Here is a 24,870-nt window from a genome sequence, read left to right on the forward strand (position 1 = left end):
AAGCTTGGATCCGTGCCCTTGGCGTTGTTTATTATCCTGTGGCCTTTTCCGTGGCACCTTGTACACTGTGTGGACCCAATAGTATGGAACTAATCGGGTCCCGCTCACCCATATGGCTAACGGAGTGAGCTTGCTCTCAGGGTTCACGCTTGGGATTTGGTGGACTGTGTTTTGTAGGGAAAGTCCTATCCCATTGGTGCGCTAGTACCCCAATTTTGGAGTGGGTGAGGGATGAATCTTGAAGGCTTCACCCCTGTCGGGTAAATTACCAGGACGCTTGAAGCTACTTCCTGGCCTAGGGTCCGCGTAGCCTGTCGTGCCCTGGAACCTGCCCGGAGATGGCTCAAGGCCGCCGGCTGACCTCCTCGGCAATCCGTGCCCCTTGACACGATCTCCTACGACCGGGGTCCAGCTCCTACCAGGCTCCGAGCCAAACTTTTGACACCTAGTAGACTCAAGGAGCCCTGCTCCTGACCTGTGACCTCTCCCTTCGAGAGTCACCGCTCAACCTCCTACTCCTTCCACTCCTTTTTCAGTTCTCCTTTCACTTTTTCACTTTCCCCTACCAACCCCCCAAGTGGGTGGCCCTATTCCCTTCAGGCCCCCCAATGGTGTGTCTGGTGGGTATGGTGTAAAGTGTTCCTAGGGTTTTGACTGGCTAAGCTCTTAGCAACACCAAAGGACAATGATCCGTAACCAAGGAGGATTGGATATCATGCAAAAGGGCAGATTGCACAATACCCTGTGACGACCTGATAGACCAGGGCGTCACACTACTAGGTACTAACCAAGCAGGGTACCAAATGTTTTGCATCAGACAATTTTCATTTTTTGCTCATTTTAAAATGTAAAGTATGGAAATATAACTTGCTTAACTGTTCACAATAACAGTAATTTTGACTAGGGGTGTCCAAACTTTTGCATGCCACTGTATTAATATGATATGCAGTTTGTATTGGGAAATCTGGTGACATTGTTTCCACGTCTGTAATGTTTGCCCTAGTAACAAATGAAAGCATGCACCACACCCAGTGCATGATACATAAACTTAGTATCAGAAGCTTCCCTTAAGAATCCATTGACCCTGAAATATTGCTACTTATGTTTTGCGTGATCTGAGTGACTTAGGCGGCTGTTCACATCAAGGCCTGCTTGTTCGGTTCCTTCTTAAATGGCAGTAACCATAGCAACCCATCTCCAGGGAAAGAACAGACAGCTAGTTTTCCGTCATTCCAAAACTAATAAACCAAATATCTTTTGGGATTTTTTTGGACTAGTACATGGTTCGGGGTAAAGTGTCTTTGAAGTTATTACTGCCTCATTATAATGTTGTGGGAATTGGGAAACTAATACAATGTATGAAAACACAGGAAACCTCTCTGCCTCGACATAGTAATATTTGAGTAAAATATGTGTTATATATCATTTTATTGTTATGATGCAAAGAAGTAAAGAATTTTGGCTTGTGACAAAATGGAGCACATAGGATATTACAAAGTAATCTGCCATATGCCAACATTGTTCCAGCTTCTAAGCATCGCACTGACAAATATCTGGAAAACAAGATTCACAAGTAGGATATGTTCACATGAAGGATTTTACTACAGATTTATGGAGAAAACTTAAATAAACATTTTATTGTAATTTTGATGAAAACGTCACTTGTGAACAGTACCTTTGATTTGCTCTATAAATTAATTGATTTATTAATTGTCTTGAAACATTATATCCTCATGTCTTAAAATTTCAAATGTACAAGTATGTGTCTTTGTAACTAATTGGCAAATTTAGGAGTTTTAATACCAAAAACCACCTGCTACCCCTTAAAATTTCTCCATAACCTGCAGATTGTTAATACGGACATGTTGCTTTCCCAAAGATAATGTCATCCACACCTTTACTGATGCAAGGTTTTGCTCCCAGACTGGAAAAATTACTTTTAAATTCAGTTACAAACGAGTGCTATGTATATAGAAGAATTTCCCAAACCTCTGCCACCCCGGCTCTATTCCCTGGTCAGCAGCACCTACCTGTGTTTAACTGACAGCTTTGGTCAGCCCACTAGGGTTATAGTCAGGCCAGTTAGCTGTGAGTCAAAGAGGGGGGATCTGGGTGGGGAAGTGCTCTGATCATGTCTAGAGCACTTAAAGGGGTTTTCCAACTCTGGGTTTTTCTTATTTTATTAAATGCCTGTATTTGGGGCTAAAATAATTTCTGCTATTCAGTTTCATTAGAAGTATGGTGAGAGGAGATAGAGAATAAAAGTTAGAAACTCTCCCATAGGACATTCAGACAGAGCTCACAAATAAATTCCATAAAGAGGCTATAGAATGCAAACATTGGAAAAAAAATGTTAATGAAACCCATTTACAGATATTTTGGCTAAAAATAATTTTTCTATCTAACTAAAAAAAAGTCCTTAAAGGTGGGCAACCTCTTTAAGACTAATTTACATATGAATTAAAACTGTGATCTTTCAGTCAGGGAGCAACAAATTGCACAGCTAATGTTATAGATAACATTATCTTTCAGATAACAACATCAGCATATAAACAGTTTTGGGGTTGAAATGTTCTGAAAGATTCCCTTTAAGATTTTTAAAAGCAAACAAGTGTTCTAAAATCCTTAGGATAGGTCATCAATGGCTGATTGGTCAGGCTCCGACACCCTGCATGACCGCCGATCAGCTGTTTTTGGTGTTGGTGGTAGCAGCAGCAGGTGGCCGGAAATATTCTATTCCGGAGCTGCCCATCTTCTAATATTGGGCACTGCTGGGTATGGCACATTCTCCCTTTTATTGATTTGAATGGGAAGTGAATGTGCAGTACCCGGTGGTGGTCACTATCAGGAGACGGACAGCAATGGAAACTGCTGCCACTGGCACAGAGGACAAAGGTGCTGGGTGTCCAACCCCGGCTGATCAGGCATCTATGACCTATACTAAGGATAGGCCATCATCACGTCGCTCTGGACCTCTACTTACTCATATGACTTCTATTCAAACATGTCGGACTACACGGTACTCTATGGGTGAGCGAAAAGTTGATTTTATAATGTAAGTCATTGGCTTCATAAACTTACATTGTAAAAGTGACTTCAGGCTCACACATAAAGCACATGTTGGAGTAGAGAGATCACATGACTCAGAAGAGGTCCAGAGCGATGATTGAAACCAGGGAAGACAGCGATTGGTGAGTACATTAACACATTTACACTACAATACATTCACATTTAGCTAATAAAAACTCATTGGGCTTGCTTCTTTAACTGTGACTGTGGGAAAACGTTTTTTAAAGGGGACAACCCATCTTAATTAAAGCATTTTTATGTACATGAAGTCATCAACTGTATGACACTATCACTTAGACAACTAACCGGAATTTCTGGAAGGATGAGCTACTTTTCCCAATTCTAAGCTTGGTTATAAGATGAATCTTACTTTTCTAACAGTAAAGGATTACATATACAAAGGGGTAATAGTAAAAAATGCAACTTAGTTTATTCTGGTTCACAAGGTTAAGAAGGAAATATTACCAAGTACCAAGGGACCTACGTGTACATGCTTTAGATGGTAAACCTAATTGTACTGAGTGTAAGGAGCAGGTGCAGGTCTTCGTGACTATTCATAATTGGATATACATATTAAATGCAAATGTAATCCAAGACTTAAAAGCCAAATGTTTGTTCCTATTTGCAAATTCAGAAGTTAAAAGAATTGTTTAATATGGCACATGAGAAACGGATGTAAAAAAAAAGTGCCTATTCCTATTTTGTCAGATTTGTTCGGATGCCATAATCACTTTACTTCTGTTCTTCTTATCAAAATGATTATGTAATTAAAAATGTTGGCAGTGCATTTTCCCATAGCAAATTGTTATACTAAGGCACAATATAAAATAGTGTTCTCCATAAATGAATATCAAGAATGTCAGGTTAAATTATTGTTTTCCAAGCGTTCTGTATAGACCCACCACATACTATGTCAGGTCTTATTTCAGAAAGCTTGAATTAGGCTACAGATGTAAGAGGGAAACAATGAACAGATGTAGTAAGGCTGAAAACCACAGACGGAATAACAGGAAAGATAATAGTAAAACTGTCTAGCAATAGGAAAGTGGCATGAAGCAAATGTAAAAAGCAAAAAAGATAATTAAAAAAATGAGGATAATTTGGAATCTTTTGGTCCAAAATGAAGAGTATTAACAAAGCGTTTACAGTTCATCATTGATTTTTTTTTAGTATTGTAAATTTAGTTTAGCAGATATAACAGTAAAGCTTCACTGTCTGTCCAGGGCCACATGTGGTTCTTATATTTATGCTCTATGTACAGTATGTTTCTACTTAAAGGAGTTGTCCCTTACTAGGACAACCCCTTCTGATTCAATATGTTTGCCGTTTGCCCCAGGAACTTAATAAAGCCTATACTCACCTCCTGTACCTGGCACCATTCCAGCTATGTCTCGTCTCGCGATGAGAGGGTTGTGAAGTCAAGCGAGCCCCACATCCAATCAGCAGCTATCTTCTCCCCGCATATGGACCAAACGAGTTAATCAACAGGAAGTGAGCGCAGCCGCAGTGATCACTTCCTGTTGATTGTTCGATTGATCGAAAGACAGGGAAAAGGATGCTGCTGATTAGATGCGGGGCTCACTTGACTTTACAACCCGACATGAATCCCAGCACTGCAAACCCGGACACTGCTGGAATGGCGCCAATATGGGACAAAGATACAACCCCTTTAATTTCCTGGGACGAAGATCAGCTGTGAATGTGAAAGTTTATGTATATGAGTATACACAGCAGCTTTTTATATACTGTATTCTGTGTTTCCTCAATATGTATCTAAACAAATCTATAGAAAAAATTGTTTTGGAAAGTTTTGTTTATTTTTTTTCTTCTGCTGTTTTCCTTTATCTTGTTTTTAGCTAAATACAATATGTGAAGAAAACAATACCTGCCAAAAAGGCTTAGATGTAGATGACAAGAACATAATTTAGCCTCTATATAAATGATTAGTCAGACCACACATGTACAAATCTGTGCCTTTCTAAAAAGATGTAATATGACAAGTGATGAGTGAGCACTACAATGATCGGGTGCACAGTACTTCTAACAAGTTCTGATGAGCAAGCACTACCATGCTGAGCTTGACTCATGTACCAAGTATAGTGGAAATCAATGGGGGCCTCTATCATTTTTACAGGAAATCTTCCTGAAAAATGCTGGAGTCCGCCATTGACTTCCATTATATGCGGGACTTGAGTTGCGCCTATCTGACCAGCCAACTGTGTATTATGAGTACTGAGCACCGGAGCTTGGTAGTGCTCACTCATCACTAAATATGACAAATCAAATGTATAAGATTTTTGCAAACGAGTCATTCATTTACAAATGTTTTATAAGTACTGAAGCCATATGAAATCAGGAAATAATTTTTTAACTTTCTTTAAAACACTTAAAAGGGTTTAACTCTAATCAACACTATAGGATTATTATAGGTTGGTCTTGACAATTCTCATTTTAAGCCCCCCATTTGACCACTATTGATGTATCCCTTAAAAAAATATTTAAAAGATGTATTTTAAGATGAATATACTTAGCTGAGGTTAATTCAGTGAGTTTAGATACATGATCAAAGTTATGGTTTATAATCATGTTAATTATAAGACAAATGTAATGATTGCCGAATTAGAGCTACAAAGTACAATTTATAATATCCTTATCTACGTATTGCAGTAACTGTCCATAATAAGGAAAATGTAAGGAAAAGAAAAAACCTTTTAGAAAAGTATTTTAATCTCCAGTCATTCTTATAATACTGCTGCATCCCCCTTTCAGTTTGTACATTAGATCTCAGCATGGCATTAATGTTTTCAGTCTTCATTAGGGCAGTGATTATAATCCCTTTCATATTTACTTTCACCGCTCATTAGATCATGAGACATCCCTAATGGAAACATTATTTACATTCCACTGACATATAACATTCATTGTATGAGCTCATAATTCTGTTTTGTCTAGAAACGTGGCACAAGATATGGTTTTCATTCCATTCTTTCAATTTACGGGATTAAAACTAAAATCTACAACCATATACAATATCATAAATAATAGTTAAAGTGAATCTAGAAAAAAATCTTAGCCCTTTTTTAATAGTTGAAGTAAGTCAATTATTAATCAATGGAATACTGCTACAAGAAAGATAAGCAGAATGATTGGTTAAACTAATGAGTAGGCATGAGCATGGAAGTTCGGATTCGCCGGGTTCGGCTGGAGTTTAGTGAAAAGTTCGGTTCGGTCCATTGAATGGGGACCCAAACTTTGGTGCTGTAAAATGGCTGTAAAATGGGTGTAGTAAGGGCTAGGGGGCTACAAAAGGAAGCAAAATGGAGGTAAGAGCAAGACAATTGCCCTGCAAAAAATGTGGATAGGGAATAATAAAAAGAATAACATGTGGTTTCCCTTATTTTTTATAACCAGTACAGGTAAAGCTGACAGTTGTGGGCTGCAGCCCTCAGCTGTCTGTTTTAACTTGGCGGCTTATCTAAAATAGAGGGGACACCACGCTAGCGTGTGGTCTCCCCTATTTTTGATAACTAGCCAAGGTAAAGCAGACAGCTGTCAGCTGGTATTATCGAGCTGGAAAGGCCCATAGTTATTTGGCCCTTTTAAGCCTAAAAAAAAGCAGCCCACAGTCACTCCAGAAGTAGAGCATCCATTAAATGTGCTAATTCTGGCTCCTCATCCCGGTTTTTCTCAATTTCCCTGTTGTGATAGCAATCGAGGTAATACTTTAGTGGTTCATGTTAGCTGTGAATTGACAGCTGGTATCAATCCCAGGGGTTAGTAATAGATAGGCAGATATCAGACACCCCCATTACTAATTCGGTAAGTGTACAGTTAAAAGCACGCACACACTAGAAAAAAATAGTTATTTGAATAAAGACTCCCCCAAACTCGGTCATTCACCAATTTATTAGTAAGAAAAAATAGGGTGAACCCCACACCATTTTTTTTAAACTATTTAAATTAATAATTTAAAAATAAAATGGTGTGGGATACCCTCTTTTTTGATAATCAGCCATGGTAAAGCAGACAGTTGAGAACTGAAGCTCACAGTTGTCTGCTTTACCTGCACTAGTTATCAAAAATAGGGGGGAACCCTACGTAGTTTTAAATTTTTAATTTAATTTGTTCACAGCAGCTTACAGGCATATTCCCCATGCTACCAAGCTTGTTGATTGGCTGTGCTTCAGGGTTCCAACAAACTTTATTAGTATAAAAGCAGCACATGAACTAAGACAAGAACTTCTGTAAAAAGTCCATGTTTGACTTCAAACCCTGGACACTTGGGGTCTGGTACAAACCCCAAGCTTTACCAATCAGGTTTGCGCATTCCTAGTATTGAGTTAAAGAATTGTGTATATTCCTGTATACTTACTAAATTTTCCTGATGTGTTTTTTAATAAATGATAAATGGTACCTCTTTCCTTAATTTCTACCAATAATAGCAGAGATGCTATTTTTTTCTAATATATATCTTACTGCTTATTATGATACATCTGTCTTCTCAGAATTAGTGAAGGGTATTGTAGTACTTCATGTAAAAGGTCAACCTAATCTTATAGATCAAACTCTAAACGGCTTTATTTTCTGTTGCCAGAACTAGGAAATATAGTTTATTTTATCATAATATCTGAAAATAGTTTTGTTTCATTTTCTTACATTCCAACATTAATGTGCACCTCCCATGATGACAATCTACGTTGGATATTTTTCTTTGCCCTTAGTTATGGCAAATGTCTCCATCATGACATTTTCTTTGGATTCATGTGTCACACTAATTTCTTGTCATGTAAAACAATAGTTCAGATTCTATATACTTCCCAGGCTCTTAAACCACATGTGACTCAACTTTGTTGTTGACCACACAACTGTTATCTACAGTATTTCTGCTATGGAAAATGAGTTTAGTATTCAATGAAAAATATTCTAAAATTCATTTGTGTTTTATAAAGGGAGAAAGAAGAATACAAGCATTGTGTGATTATCATCTGAATCATCTCATACTGTCAAGATTTGGATATAATTGTTTGTGAATGAAAAACAGAAGACTGTTCATAGAGATGTGAAATTAAACTACAGACCAGACTGAACTGATTTATACCATTGTAAAACAAGTATCCAACAGATAGCCATGGCCGAAGGTGTTGGAACCCATGAAAGTTTTTCTCCCAGATAATTACTGCAATTTATACATTCCAAAAATAGGCGGCACCTTTTTGGCACCCCCCACTTAATATTTAGAAAAATAAACTGCAATTAACCAACCCAAGGGGGCTTCTTAGGGCTTACGCACTCCTTGCCTCTGAAAGGGTCACGTATTCTAAAGTATCCCCAGCCTATGGCTGGTAGTCACTATGTATTTAAGGCACCTTCCCCAGTGGGGAGGTGCGTGAGCAACTAGGTTCCTTGTGTGTCTAACTCCCGCTAGTATACCAATCTTCTGCTACTCTCCAGTATCGTTTCCTGCCTGCTCCGATTCCATCCCACTAGTCTCCAATCACGACACCTGCTTGCTCCTACTCCATTCTGCCTGCTCTCCCGTACCTGTGTCCCTAACACTACGGTCAGCTGCTGCAGTACTGGGGACTGCCTTGGAGTTGTACCTGGTGTCTACTGGCAACCCAGTCCATCTTCAACATTAAGGCCCTGTAGACACTTAGTCATGCCTCTTTGGGGTAAACCTTGTTAAGGCACAGTGGGTCCACACATGCCAGTGTGACACAGAACTCTCCAGCACTTTGTTTCCATCCATTTCTGGGTGTTTATACACCCTATGGGAATAAACAAGCTAGAAATAGGAGGAAACCACTGTGGATAAATAAAGCTGTAAGGGACACAATAAATGACAAAAATATGGCATTTAAGGAGATAAAGAAAGAGAATAGTGATGAGGAATTTAATAACTTTAGAGAAAAAATAAATATTGTAAAAAAAAAAATCAAGGCAGCAATGATAGAAAGGGGGCTCATTAACAAAGTAAAAATAATCCAAAAATATGCGGGCTCATTAACAAAGTAAAAATAATCCAAAAATATGCATCAACTAAATAAATAGTAAGAAACTCAAAATGATAGTGTTGACCCCCTCAGAAATAATGTGGGAGAAATAGTGGAACAGGATAGGGGAAAGGCAATTTACTAAAAAAAATTCTCTACAGTATTTACACAAAAAAAATTACAACAGCACCACAAGGATCAGTATTCGGTCAGTATTCGGTCATCTTCTTTTTAACATATTTAAAAATGACCTTGTAGAGGTCATACAGAGTATCATTTCAATATTTGCAGATAATACTGCATGATAATCAACACAAATGAGGATAATTTAATATTAGAAAAGGCTGTAAGCTGGAGACTTGGGCTGAGAAATGGCAATTGAAGTTTAATGTAGATAAATGTAAGATCATGCACTTGGATAGATGAAATTAAATGTATAATTATGTGCTAAATGGTAAAAAACTGGGAAAAACTGTGCTGAAAAAGAATTGGGCACATGGGTGGATGGCAAACTCAACTTTACTGACCAGTGTCAGGCAGCTGCTGCGAAAGCACAACAAATAGTGGGATGCATTAAAAGAGGCATAGATATTAATGAAAAGAATACAGTTTTGCCTCTATCTAAAGGCCACGTCACACTAAGCAACATCGCTAGCAACATCGCTGCTAAGGAACAACTTTTGTGACGTTGCTAGCGATGTTGCTGTGTGTGACATCCAGCAACAACCCGGCCCCTGCTGTGAGGTCGTTGGTTGTTGCTGAATGTCCTGGGCCATTTTTTAGTTGTTGCTCTCCCGCTGTGAAGCACACATCGCTGTGTGTGACAGCGAGAGAGCAATAACTGATTGTGCAGACAGCAGGAGCCGGCTTCTGCGGACGCTGGTAACCATGGTAAACATCGGGTAACAAAGAAGCCCTTACCTTGGTTACCCGATATTTACCTTCGTTACCAGCGTCCGCCACTCTCACGCTGTCAGTGCCGGCTCCCTGTTCTCTGCACACGTAGCCACAGTACATATCGGGTAATTAACCCGATGTGTACTCTGGCTAGGAGTGCAGAGAACAGGAGCCAGCACTGACAGCTGAGAGCGGCGGACGCTGGTAACGAAGGTAAATATCGGGTAACCAAGGTAAGGGCTTCTTGGTTACCCAATGTTTACCGTGGTTACCAGCGTCCGCAGAAGCCGGCTCCTGCTGCCTGCACACATAGCAGTGTACACATTGGGTAATTAACCCCGATGTGTACTGTGGCTAAGTGTGCAGGGAGCCAGCGCTAAGCAATGTGCGCTGGTAACCAAGGTAAATATCGGGTTGGTTACCCGATATTTACCTTAGTTACCAAGCGCAGCATCGCTTCCACGTGGCACTGGGGGCTGGTCCCTGGTTGCTGGTGAGATCTGCCTGTGTGACAAGCTCACCAGCAACCCGTGTAGCGACGCTCCAGCGATCCCTGCCAGGTCAGGTTGCTGGTGGGATCGCTGGAGCGTCGCTTAGTGTGACATCTCACCAGCGACTTCCTAGCAACTTACCAGCGATCCCTATCAGGTTGTATCGTTGTTGGGATCGCTGGTAAGTTGTTTAGTGTGACTGGGCCTTAAGTCACTAGTGCAGCCACACTTAGAATACTGTGTGCAACTTTGGGTTATTTTACGTTATCAAGGGAATGCATCACAAAGGCATAGGGGCAATTATTTTTACAATGTACACATATATGAAGGGACAATACAGATATCTTTCTAATGTTCTTTTTAAACTGTGATGGAGACAAGGGGGTATCCTATATGTCTAGAGGAAAGGTTTAATCATAATCACAGAAGGTGATTCTTTACTGTAAGAGCAATGAGACTATGGACTGGAACCCTCAACCACATGATATTTAATGGTTAATACACTACAACAGTTTAAAGAGGCATGGAATGCCTTTCTTGAAAAATATAATACAGATTATTATGGCTACTATATTTGTGATGGGAAGTTGATCCAGGGAATTAGTCTGATTACTGTATGTAGAGTCAGAAAGGAATGTTTCCCCTACTATGAGGCTTCAAGGATTTTTGCCTTTTTGTTGATCAGTTGTTAGGATATAGCTTGAATTTGATGGACTTATGTCTACCATTAATCTTAAAAACTATAAAACTATGAAACAGAAGGCAACAAAATACAAAACAATTTGATCAAAATTCTATAATCAATGTAATCAATGTCAAAATATGTGGAAGTAATGATATAATTTGGAATTTGTTGGTTCAATAGTATTTACGGTGTGTGAGACTTTAGGGTGATTATTTTGTTTCTTAATATTCCCATTTCTGCTTAGTGGAAAGCCTCGTTAAATGGTGGTGGACAATTTCTTTGCTGACTTCCTCAGTATTGAATGTCTTCCAGATGTGACTTATTACAGCTTTGTTCCCTTCTTGATCTTCCAGAAGCCGTAAATGTCCACATCTCCCATAATAATTAGCAGTCTGAATGTCGTCAATTTGATGTGTGGCTATAACACTACTTACTATTTATTAACCTTTGTGCCATTTGTTTCTTTCTTAGTCACTGAATGGATTTGCTCTCGTCGTGAGTACAGAAGGGATGATATTCTATGCTTCATCAACTATACTAGACTACCTGGGCTTCCATCAAGTAAGTGAAATTCTCCTAATCCATTAGGAAATTGATGGAAATATCTATTGGGAATTTTGCCGTATTCCTGAAGTCTCTACAGGGGGTCCAATGATGTTGTTACTGGAGCTAATACATTTTAATACTTCACTAAAGGTTTATTCGCTTCTAATTGAGAATCTGGTTTGCCAAGCTGCCTAAGCATTACATTACACCACCCATGCAAAGGACTACAATTTACTCTGTGTAGGTTTCCTGATTTGGAGCTGTGCTGCAGTACCTAATAATGGCCACTAAACAATATATGGCGCTGTGGTACATACAAATAATTGGTGGCGGTTCTGGGTTTCAGACCACCACTAATATGATATTGTTTATATCTCTTGAGCATTTAAAGAGAACCTTAAACAGTTCTTGGTTTCCTTCATGTAAGGTTTTTTATATTCCCTAATTTTAATAAAACACTAAATGTGCTTGTATTATTTTGACCAATATTTTGGTGAAAATCCTTTATAAAGCATATGTATCAGAGAGAGTGTTAAGTGCCAGGAATGGCGTCCCCAGATGACTGCCCTATGGATAGGTCATATTTTAGCCCTGGACAAAACCCTTTAAATGACCACAGGGGACAGTCACGTTGAAGCACAAATGCCAATATGATGCATATAACAAACAATTGCTTCTTATATCTTTACAGAAAATACCTTTCCTTAGGCGAGGCAGGTTTGGTGTAGTATTTATTCTATAAATTCTCCAGCATTTCATACTGGAAATGTTACAGTTTTATTTCTGGATTCAATAAACATGTAAAATTACAATGTGCAAACTATGGAAAATGTCTAACTCAGTCCTATATTTTTTTATTAAATATTTTATATTAATCTGTCTTGAGATTGGGTTGTCCACCAAAAATTCTTAAAATGAAAAAAAATCATATATTGGAAGCGACATTCACCCCTTTAAGAAAACAATTTATTTCATGATGAACTGAGAAAACGTCTTACCAGTTGAGAAAGGGGTTGTTTTGGCAAAACCCCCCGTCGACATGCCCTGTAGAGTCCTGGGCACTAGGAGTTTCGGAAAATCCTGAGAAAGTGTGAAATGCCTTTGGCGCCCTGCAGATATGTTTTGATTACCATACTATATACTTGTGTGTTGGCTTATTTTGTATTTTAAAATAACAGTCTTTTCCCAGAGATACATGTGCATTTTATTTTTTAATACATTCCTTCTCTTATGGCTACAGACACTGGTGCCCAAACTTTGATGGAATATACAAAAAGTTACATCTACTATTAATATTACTAATAAGAACCATCCAAAGACGTAACAGGGAGTTTAATAAGAAATCTCTACTTTTACGCTGAATAGTCTGCAGTCTGCCTCTTCTTTAGGAATGGCTGATTGATGCAGAAAAAAATCGAATTCAGGACATCAACATTTCTGTAGATCATCTGTCCACAATTTGGAGTTTCTGCAAGTAAACATGACCAATAAAAGCCAATAATCAAATGGCCAGGTCAAGATAGAGCAGTTCAGACCATTTTGATCAAATTTGTGTATGGTGACTTCCGGTTACTTTACAACAATTAATTTGGCCATGGAAAGACACTAGATATATCCTTGACCTATATCCAGGACTTCTAATTATTTTGGATTTTGCTGTGGATTTGTTACAGATTTCTAATGCAAAGCGTAAACTCCATAGCAAAAACTCAGGGCAAATGCACAAGATGATGGTGTGTCACAATCTCAAAATGGATAGATAATCACACATCAGGCTATCAGGAAATAATAAGTAAGGATGGAAAGACATAATGAAGACAGCTGCAGGAAAACAAAATCTATATAGAGATTGTTCGAGGTGGTCCAGCAGCCGCTTCAGTAATCTTTGGCCTCCAGACGTGAAGCCCTAAGAACCACCTTTTACCTGCCAGCATCCTCAGCCCTGCGTCATGCCGCAACAATGACATTGCATAGGATAGGTTAATCAAAAGAAGATCCAAGGATGCTCTCAGGTTAGAAGCAGTTCTCAAGGCTCCTATTCAGTGGCCATGATTATTGACGTCTGACCTGGGTCCTGCAAATAAATTCACACCAGCTCTAGACCTAAGTGAAGTATACAATGTGTTCACAGTTATTAGCCAATTTATATTTTTGATGACATTTTATTATTGTACAACTACAGTGCTGTCAGCCAATCCAAAAGGATAATAAGCCTGAAACCTTAATATTTAAGAAAGTAATTGTGAAATATTGTCTTTCTTAGGAGAATATCTATGTGTACTTAATTATTGTGTAACTATTAGGCTATGTTCACATTGGGCGTTTTTTGCAGCGTTTTTTAGCTGCAGATTTGCCTTGTTTTTATGCAAATCCATGCTAATAAAATGCTGCTTTTTACAGCCCCAGCAAAGTCTATGAGATTTTTGAAATCTCATGCACACACACACAAACACGCCAGGATTTGTTCCTGACGGTTTTGTGAAATACCTCCGGTTTTGCTGCATTCTGAAAAGAATGAACATGTCAATTATTTTCAGCGCTTTTGCTACGGTTTCTCACCCTAGTGACAGGTGGAGTCGCAGATACCCTGCAAGTCCACCTGTCACTAGATACCCGGAATTGATCAAGGGTATCTGGCTGGCACCTAAATGGTGGTGGAGATAGGGGGATTGGAGCAGGCGCGGTATATTTACCGAATCCCTGGCGTGGCTGTAACTCCCGCGGCTCCTCCACTTCCCTGCTCATTCCATATTCACTGCTTTCATCTATGATTGGTTGCAGTCAGACACGCCCCCAGCATCTCACTGCAACCAATCACAGACCCGGGCGGCAGGTCTATACAGAGAATGAGTGAGCTGCGCATTCAGCGGTGACCTCACTCAGATTTTTCCCGGACACAGGTATCGTCAGCTTTGACCGGGAATTACCTGAGTGAAGTTACCGCTAATCGCGCGGGTCATTCATTCTTTGGAGCTCACAGCGGGCAGTCCTGTTGTATAGCGCTCACTGTGATCTTCAGATGTAGTAGAATTGGGACCTCGTGTGGATTATGTCGGACCAACAGGGGTGATTATGGGGTTAATAAAGTGATGAAGAGGGGGCTTTTTGTATTTTATTTCAAATAAAGGACTTTTTTCGATGTTTGTGTTTATTTCTTTTCACTTATTACAGATTGGTAATGGGAGGTGTCTCATAGATGCTTGCCATTACCAATCTAGGGCTTAGTCGCAGCTATGAGCTGCGATAAACGCCTTATTATCCCGATTGCCAACGCACCAGGGCAATTCGGGAAGAGCCAGGTAAAGTGCTGGGATTGTCGCATCTAATGGATGCGACAATCCTGGGCGGCTGTAGGCTAATTTTTTTAGGCTGGGTCTCTCCAGCCTGAAAATACCAGCCCCCAGCTGTGGGCTTTATCTTGGCGGGGTATCAATATTGGGGGGACCGCACACTTTTTTTAAAAAAACTAATTATTTAAATAATTAAAAAAACAATATGGAGTCCCTCTTATTTTGATATTTTGATAAAGCACAGCTGGGGGCTGCAGTCTTTAGCTGTAGGCTTTATCTGTGCTGGGTATACAAATATGAGGGGACCCTACATCATTTGTTTAATTTATTTATTTATTTTCTACTGGACGATAGATCCACAGACTCCAGTGGGTGGAAGGAGGGGGGCAGTGAATATGCATGATGCTAATGTGTGGCACCGGAAGTAGGAGGGGCCGCGGGAGCAGATGCGGATGATCATAGAATGTTTGGGCTCCCTCCAGGTTAGTGGGCGTGACTAGATGGGTTAGTGAGCTTGGCCATGTTTTCTCCCTTCCACTACAATCATGCTTCACCCCCCTGCCCCCCATGTGATAGGGACCTGTTGAAGACGTCATACCTGGAAGGAGCCCATACACTCTAGCATCTACAGGAGACTGGTAAGTATAGCGCTCTTGTTTTTTTGTTTTTTTTTTCTTTCTACTTTTTTTTTTACTACCTGAGTGCCGGATCTAGGTCAATACCGGCCCAACCCAGCACTCGGGTACTCTTGAACCCTTGCAAGTCTTGACATCACCGAAAAAAACACTGTAAAAATGGCACAAAAAAATTACCAAAACCGCAGATGACTCCGAGGAGACATTCTGCCACAAGGTCAGGTTTTGGTCAGGAAAAAAACGCTGCAAAAATGCCCTGTGTGAAGATAGCCTAAGGCCCGCTTTACACGCTGAGATATCATTACTGATATCGCTAGCGAGTGTACCCGCCCCCATCGTTTGTGCGACACGGGCAAATCACTGCCCGTGGCGCACAAAATCGCGCTGACCCATCACACATACCTGCCTAGCGACGTCGCTGTGTCCGGCAAACTGCCTCCTTTATAAGGGGGCGGTTCGTTCGTCGTCACAGCGGCGTCACTAAGCAGCTGCCCAATCAAAGCGGAGGGGTGGAGATGAGCGGGACGAACATCCTGCCCACCTCTCCTTCCATCCTCATTGCAGACGGCCGCAGGTAAGGTGAGGTTCCTCGTTCCTGCGGTGTCACATGTAGCGATGTGTGCTGCCGCAGGAATGATGAACTACATCGTTACTGCAGCAGTAACGATAATTGAGAATAGGGGGGCATGTCACCGATGAGCGATTTTGAATGTTTTTGCGACGATTCAAAATCGCTCATAGGTGTCACACACAATGGCATCACTAAAGCAGCCGGATGTGCGTCACAAATTCCGTGACCCCAACGAGATCGCTTTAGCAATATCGTAGCGTGTAAAGCCACCTTTAGTGTGCAGAATTACTATGTAGCCAAATGAAAAACTTACATTTTCACATCTCAATTTGTTTTTTCATCTCTAAAAGTAAAAATAATAACCAAAGAACTCAAAATATACAAAAATATATTTCAGACATTTTAAAAGAAATGTAAGTAAACAATAAAATTATCCTTCTTTCAATGCCAGTTATAAGCCTTCCATCCATGGAGTATGTCAGTTTCTTAACCCCTTCACGACTATGGACGGATATATCCGTCATGGAGCGTGTCCCGTTAAGCCCCGCCCCCTGCCGTTTTCAACAGCTGACATGTGTGCCTGCTAGCCGCGGGTGGAATCGCTTCCACCCGCGGCCATTAACCCCTTAAATCTTGCTGCCAAAGTCTGGCAGTAAGATCTATATGCGCGCGGCCATGTTTTTTACTTACCGCCGCCCCCACCGGAAGTCACGTGCGTGATCACGTGACTATCGGTGGTTGCCATCGTAGCACAGGGTCATGTGATGACGCCTGCAGCTATGATGTTTCACTTTCGTTTTCCCTCGGCATGGAGCAGAGGGAAACAGAAAGTGACTGTATCTGCTGTTTACAGCTGTATAGCTGATCAGCAGATAGATAAGAGAGATCGGATTGCTGATCGCTATAGCCCCCTAGGGGGACTAGTAAAATAAAAAAAAAAGTAAAAAAAAAGTTAAAAAAAAAAAAACTAAAAGTTCAAATTACCCCCCTTTCCCCCATTGAAAATTAAAGGGTTAAAAAATAAATAAATATACACATATTTGGTATCGTAGCGTTCAGAAATGCCCGATCTACCAAAATATAAAATCAATTAATCTGATTGGCAAACGGCGTAGTGGCAAAAAAATTCCAAACGCCAAAATTACGTTTTTTGGTCGCCGCAAGTTTTACGCAAAATGCAATAACAGGCGATCAAAACATAACATCTGCGCAAAAATGGTACCATTAGAAAAGTCAGCTCGAGACGCAAAAAATAAGCCATCACTAAGCCATAGATCCCAAAAAATAAGAACGCTACGTGTTTTGGAAAATGGCGCAAAACGTGCGCCACTTTTATTGGACAAACTGGTGAATTTTTTTTAACCCCTTAGATACAAGTAAACCTATACATGTTTGGTGTCTACAAACTCGCACCGACCTCTGGCATCATACCCACACATTACCATATAGTGAACACCGTGAATAAAACATCCCAAAAACTATTGTGCCATCACACTTTTTTTGCAATTTTTCCGCATTTGGAATTTTTTTGCTGTTTTCCAGTACACCATATGGTAAAACTTATGGTTTCATTTAAAAGTACAACTTGACCCGCAAAAAACAAGCCCTCATATGGCAAGATTGACGGAAAAATAAAAAAGTTACGGCTCTCGGAAGAAGGGGAGAAAAAAACAAAACCGCAAAAACGGAAAGTGCCCCGGGGCTGAAGGGGTTCTGTTGATAGATCAACTTTATGGGAAGCACTAAAGCGGGCTTTACACACAGCGACATCGCTAGCGATGTCGCTGGTGAAATCACCCGCCCCCGTCGGTTGTGCATCACGGGCAAATCGCTGCCCGTGGCGCACAACATCCCTTACACCCATCTCACGTACTTACCTGCTTAGCGACGTCGCTGTGGCCGGCAAACCGCCTCCTTTTTAAGGAGGCGGTTCATTCGGCATCAAAGCGGCGTCACTAAGCGGTCGCCCAATAGAAGCGTATGGGTGGAGATGAGCGGGCATAACATCCCGCCCACCTCCTTCCTTCCTCATTGCGGGCGGCCACAGGTACAGTGATGTTCCTCGTTCCTATGGTGTCACACATAGCGACGTGTGCTGCCGCAGGAACGACGAGCAACCTGCATCCTGCAACAGCAACGATAATCGGGATCACAACAACTGGACAACGATCAACGATATGGTGAGTATTTTTGATCGTTAACGGTCGTTCGTGCGTTTCACACGCAACGACGTCACTAACGAGGCCGGATGTGTGTCATGAATTCCGTGACCACAACGACATCTCGTTAGCGATGTAATTGCGTGTAAAGCCCGCTTAACCCCAGCCTCCCAGACACTATTCAGAGAGGTGGACTATTTCCTTCACCGTAGATGTCCCTTTTAAGAAGTTCTCAATAGGGTTTAGGTCAGGTGAGAAAAGGGCCATGGAATCATTCTTTCAACTTTACCGGCCTTTACTGACTACCCAAGCAGTTGATGCATGCAATGAAATATTGTCCCGCATAAAAATCATGGTTTTCTTGAAAGAAGTAGATTTTATTTTTCTTTTGCTTGAAGAAAGTGTCTTCTAAAATCCAGTAGCAAGATTGAGAGTTGATTATGAGTCCATGTTCAAACAGAAAAGGTCCAATTAGCTCATCCTTAACAATACCAGCCAATAATAATACCCTATATCCACTTTTCTGGCATTGGAGTGAAAGTGGAGGTCTGTGCCAGAGACTGATACAGCCACTATGCCAGCCATCTAGTCCATCAAGTGTCACTCTCATTTCATCAGTGTGCAGTCAAGAGATTCAAATCAGCTCACCTGTTCAATCCTGACGTGGGTCATTGTTCCAGGGCGGTGCACGGAGAGCAAAGCTTCTCGTTCATAAAGAGGAAATCCATGAAAAAAAAAATTCCAGCAAATTCATCCAAATATTATTTTCTTAAAACTTGTAAGTTTAATTCATAATATTAAAACAGACATACATGTTAAAAAATATGAACAGCCTACACATTTCAAACATAGGAGTTCTTAAACTTGGCTAAGTTTAAGAACTCCTATGTTCGAAACGCGTAGGCTGTTCATGTTTTTTAACATGTATGTCTGTTTTAATATTATGAATTAAACTTAAAAGTTTTAAGAAAGTAGTATTGGGACGATGTTGTTGGAATTTTTTTTTCTCATTTCATCAGTTCAAGAGACCTTTGAAAAATCTGTCTTCAGATATTTCTTGGCCCAGTCTTTCATAGTTACAAAGTTACTTAGGTTGAAAAAAGACCTAGGTCCATCTAGTTCAACCTTCCTCCACCAATTATATATTTTGTCACTAAAGGCTACTTTACACACTGCGATATCGGTCCCGATATCGCTAGTGTGGGTACCCGCCCCCATCTGTTGCGCGACACGGGCAAATCGCTGCCCGTGCCGCACAACATCGCCCACAGCCGTCACACATACTTACCTGTCCGGCGACGTCGCTGTGACCGGCGAACCGCCTCCTTTCTAAGGGGGCGGTCCGTGCGGCATCACAGCGACGTCACTGAAACGTCACTGAACCGCCGCCCAATAGCAGCGGAGGGACGGAGATGAGCGGGACGTAACATCCCGCCCACCTCCTTCCTTCCGCATAGCGGCCGGGAGGCAGGTAAGGAGAGCTTCCTGGTTCCTGCGGCGTCACACGCAGCGATGTGTGCTGCCGCAGGAACGAGGAACAACCTCGTTACTGCTGTAGTAACGAGATTTGAGAATGGACCCCCGTGTCGCCGATTAGCGATTTTGCACGTTTTTGCAACAATGCAAAATCGCTTATCGATGTCACACGCAACGGCATCGCTAATGCGGCCGGATGTGCGTCACGAATTCCGTGACCCCAACAACTCCGCATTAGCGATGTCGTAGCGTGTAAAGCCCGCTTAAGTCACTTATAGCTAACAATGTTGTGTTTACTGAGAAATCATCCAGCCCTTTTTTGAAAGCTGTTATAGTATCTGCATTACTACCTCTTGTGGTATTGCACTCCACAGTCTGACTGCTCTAACTGTAAAGAATCCTTTCCTATTTAGCTGCCGGAATCGCTTTTCTTCCACTCGCAGTGAGTGCCCCCTGGTCCTTAGCATTGTCTTTGGAAGAAATAAGTCGTGTGCCTTTATATTGACCACACATGTATTTATACATATAAATGAGATCTCCTCTGAGACGTCTTTTTTCTAAGCTAAACATATCTAACTGTTTCAACCTGTCATCATATGTGAGGCCTTCCATTCCTTGTAGTAGTCTAGTTAACCACCTTTGAACTGACTCTAACTTCTGAATGTCCTTTTTAAAATGTGGATCCCAAAACTGAATCCAATATTTTAGATGTGGCCTTATACATGTGATCCGATGTGGTCTTGATGTTGCAACTTCTGTGTCTTGTTCAGTGGTGGTTGGGTTGCAGCATTCCTTACACTGGTCATGTTTTTGAGAACTGAACACCTTGTATATCTGTATCTTGTTCAGTGGTGGACAGGTTTCATCCTTCCATACCTTGGCCATGTCTCTGAGCTCTGAACACCTTGTATTTTAGACCCTCCAGAAGTAAGAGGCACTTGGGGAATATGACAACTCTGAAGGAGAATGAGTTCCTGTTCACTTCCTATTTTATTATTCTCAAATCGTGTTGTTCTCTTTATTTAGGATACATGTATTAATTGATCCTGTTAAAAATATTCTTTTATTATCACTCTAGCACATATAGCTACCGTGACATTTCTGTCATAGACTTTTATACAGGTACTATAGCCCCACATTGAGGCATCCTTTTCGCATTCTACTTGTTATTTTTTTTTTGTTTGTTTTTTTAATGATATTAACAAAATGTTATTTTTAACTATTATGCAGTCCTCTTCTATTTTTGGGACTCATTTACATATGTCTGGAGTGCTTGATCTTTTCTGTGAAGAGATTTAGTATCTTTTTATAAGGACATCTTTAATGACTACCTCTATGTACATAGTCTATTGACAGTGAGCTGCTTATCACAGGAGGGGGCATGGTCAGACACAAGTGTGCTAGCTAGTAACAGCAGTGATAATCAAAATGTGATAACATCTTAATTATAAATAAACAACATCACTCGGTGTGATAAGAGACACATCACTAAATTCTGTGTTTAACCCTCTACCTCATGCTGTCCTCAGATTATATAGCAAAAACTTGCTGACATACTCCCTTTAATTTGTATAATTTTTGAGACCCTATTGAGTATTTGCAAAATGAAAAACATTTGATAGTTCTGTGATCACACCTCAATATCTTAGCATCTGCTGCATCCATCTGTAAGACATTTAGCTATTTTTGACTTTTCAGAGTCAGTTAAATCACTTTTTTTGGCTCATGTTGCCTGAGGAAAACAAGCTGCCTAATAATTCTGCACCCCTTGATAAAAGGTGTTGATATCTTTAGACCGCACCTTCCCTCATTACACAAATACACATCATCTAATATGCTTCATCCAATAAACATTCACAGGCAGGACAGCATGGTACATCCCATGGCCCACTGTTTTCAGCAGTTTGGATGTCTCAGACCGTGGGCTGCTCTTTGCCCAGCCCTGTTCTAGAGAAATATAATTACAAAGATCAATGCAATAGTATACATTTTTGGTTGATGTTTTATATCTTCTTTTTTTTTTAAGTTCACATATTTCTTTGCACGTAGATGGATTAATTTGTATACTGTCCAAATTTGCTCATATATATACGGATAAGCTTACAATTGAAACTAGAAGTTTACATGCAGTCTTAAAAAGACACATCTGCATGTTTTTCTCACTATCTGACATGAAATCAGAATAAACCTTAGGTCAATTAGGAACCAAAATTATTTACATTTGCCAAATGCCAGAATAATGAGATAGAGAGAATGTGTTTAGGCATTTTTATAACTTTTTGCAAAGTTAAAAGTTTATATATAATGCAGCCACTGGTATGGTATATAAATATTAGGACCTGAAATACAGCAATAATACCTAAAATATAACTTTTAATAGTTCCTCTAAAAATAGGGAAGGATCGCCTTGCCTATGCATAAAAAAATCAATTCAGGGGTTAAATCGATTGCTAAAAATCCTCCAAAAACCTAGGAGGGACCAGCAAACCCTGTGAAGATGCAAAAACACCTCAATAACGATTGGTGTTGGCAGATATATACATATATTCAACCGAGATGGTCAAGATTTTACACACAACTGCTCACTCAAACTCCGTTCACAATAACGGCAGTGGTGTTATCAACAACCAATAATATCCTCCAGTTGCTAGTAGGAGGTAATTTTTTTTGAGTGACCTTATTACCCACACATATTTGGTCACAAAAACAATGTGCATCACATCCGGTTGGAGCAGTGATTCACCAGCAAAACCTATGGGGAAAAAAAATGCTGTGCGCACTATGCGGAATTTTACAGCTGCATGTTTTGCTGTGGGATTCCCGCAGAAAAACAATTGCATGTCACTTCTTTTCCGCAGGTCCCTGCGGGATTTCACTCCATTGACTGCAATGTAATCATGAAATCCCTCAGGGAAGTGATGTCATTACAGGAAGAGCAAGCGGAGCAGAGAGTAAACACACACACACACACATCACACTCACACACAGACATAGAACACACATACACATCACTCACACACAGACATATAGAATACACATACAAATCAAACGGAAATATAGAAAAAAAAACACGTGGGCTCCGCCGTATTTTTACCTTCCAGCCGAGGTGAACACACATCAGCGGTTCGGTATTCTCAGGCTGGGGAGGGCGACGGCCAGGGTTAATGCCCCTCTCCTCCTGCAGCCGAGAATATCAGCCGCAGCTGCCCCGGGATTGTCGCATGCATTATGCGGCAGTCCCGGAGTGTCCTCGGCTCTTCCAGATGCCGTGATGCGGTGGCTATCCAGATAATAACGAGTTAATGGCAGCGCATCGCCGCCATTAACTCCAGGCTTGATCATGGCAGCGTCTATGAGACAGCTGACATGATCAACCCGTAAGTAAAGTGAATAAACACACACCGAAAAATCCTTTATTTTAAATAAAACACAAAAAAGCCTCCTCTTTAACCCCTTTATTAACCCCTCCCAAAACAAAGCTCTGATGTAATCCACAGCTCCGGCGTAATCCACGTCTTGCGCTGCTTGCATCCAGAAGCAAGTGACACAGACACAGGCTGAATGCAGCCTCACAGCGAGACAGCAGAGGTAACCACAGGGCATTTCCCACGGCCGGTAATGTGAACTCACATTACCGCTCGGGAGAAATGCAGCGTGTGCTCACAGGGACTCTATCTATCTATCTATCTATCTATCCCTCTATCTATCCCTCTGTCTTATCTATCTATTCTTCTATCTATTCCTCTGTCTATTTATCTATCTATCATCTATCTCAGAAGGAAATGACCTTTTTTTTTTTCATTTTTTTTTCAATGTGCTTTATTGCATTGAATGCATTAAAGCACACGTACCAACCCGCACGCGGCAATACCGCGAACAATACCGCTGTAAAACCGCGGCAAACCGCATGCAGTTTTTGGGTGCGGTTTGCCGCGTTTTTTTACCGCGGGTGCGGTAATCTTTCAGACCCTGCGTAATTTTCTTAAGAAAATTACGTTTTCCAGTGCGCACAGGGCCTAAGGGCAATGGTACCAAATACTAATGAAATGTATGCAAACTTTTAACTTTGCAGAAAGTAATAAAAATGCCTAAAACATTCTCTCTCTCATTATTCTGGCATTTGGCAAATATAAATAATTTTGGTTCCTAATTGATGAAAAAACAGGAAAGGTTTATTCTGATTTCATGTCAGAAAGCGAGAAAAATGTACACGTGTCTTTTTAGATAGTGTATGTAAACTTCTGGTTTCAGCTGAAGATCCATCGGCCGCTGACTTCAATGATAAAAATGTATGCTTAAACTATATATCATTTTGAGGTTGTGAAAAGTCTAATCAGTTCTGCTTTTAAATAACGTGAACATCTGAAATGTGTACCATTATTGACATACTGAATACTTGAACAATAAAACATTCTACTTATACATGCCAACACAAACTTTTACAAATGTATGGGTCTGTCTTAGGCTTTACCAAAATGAAAATGGTGCAATAAAAGTGGGTTTGCACCTCTTAAAGGGGTTATCCATTACTAGTACAACTCCTTCTCATTCCCCATGTTTGTCCCCATTAAAGGAAACCTGTCATGTGCAATATGCACCCAGAACCACGAGCAGTTCTGGGTGCATATTGCTAATCCCTGCCTAACCGTCCCTGTATACACTAGCATTAATGTTTGCTAATGAGCATGGAAACTAGTCCTAAGGGTGTTATATCCCCCAACTAGTTCACCCTCTTAATATGTTAGCACGCCTACACAGGTGTACTAACATGCTATTCAATGCAGTGTCCCCAGCGGTGACGCACGTACCTGTGTTTGCTGTGACCATTCTTCTGTATGCCCGGCATTTCCAATCATGGGCAGTAGACCTCTCTGATGCCGGGACGCGTACACCCGGCTTCATACTGCCCATAATCAGAAGTGCCCAGCATTCAGAAGCACGGTCACAGCGAACACAGGTACGCGCGTCACCGCTGGTGATGCTGCATTAAATAGCATGTTAGTAGTACACCCTTGTGGGCATGCTAACATTCTAAGAGGGCGGACTAGTCAGGGGGTA

The 24,870-nt window shown here is 40.7% G+C and overlaps 1 protein-coding gene across 2 annotated transcripts in view; it reads left to right on the plus strand.

Moving 5' to 3' along the window:
• AHRR (aryl hydrocarbon receptor repressor) overlaps positions 1–24,870 on the plus strand; it is a 359,460-nt gene that overhangs the window by 232,303 nt on the left and 102,287 nt on the right. For both annotated transcript variants that reach the window (XM_075316523.1, XM_075316524.1), the window contains one exon: positions 11,607–11,696. In XM_075316523.1, the coding sequence (XP_075172638.1) occupies positions 11,607–11,696 (90 nt within the window). The remainder of the gene's footprint in view (positions 1–11,606; positions 11,697–24,870) is intronic.

The sequence above is a fragment of the Anomaloglossus baeobatrachus genome, chromosome 6, assembly GCF_048569485.1.
Source record: "Anomaloglossus baeobatrachus isolate aAnoBae1 chromosome 6, aAnoBae1.hap1, whole genome shotgun sequence".
NCBI lineage: Eukaryota > Metazoa > Chordata > Amphibia > Anura > Aromobatidae > Anomaloglossus > Anomaloglossus baeobatrachus.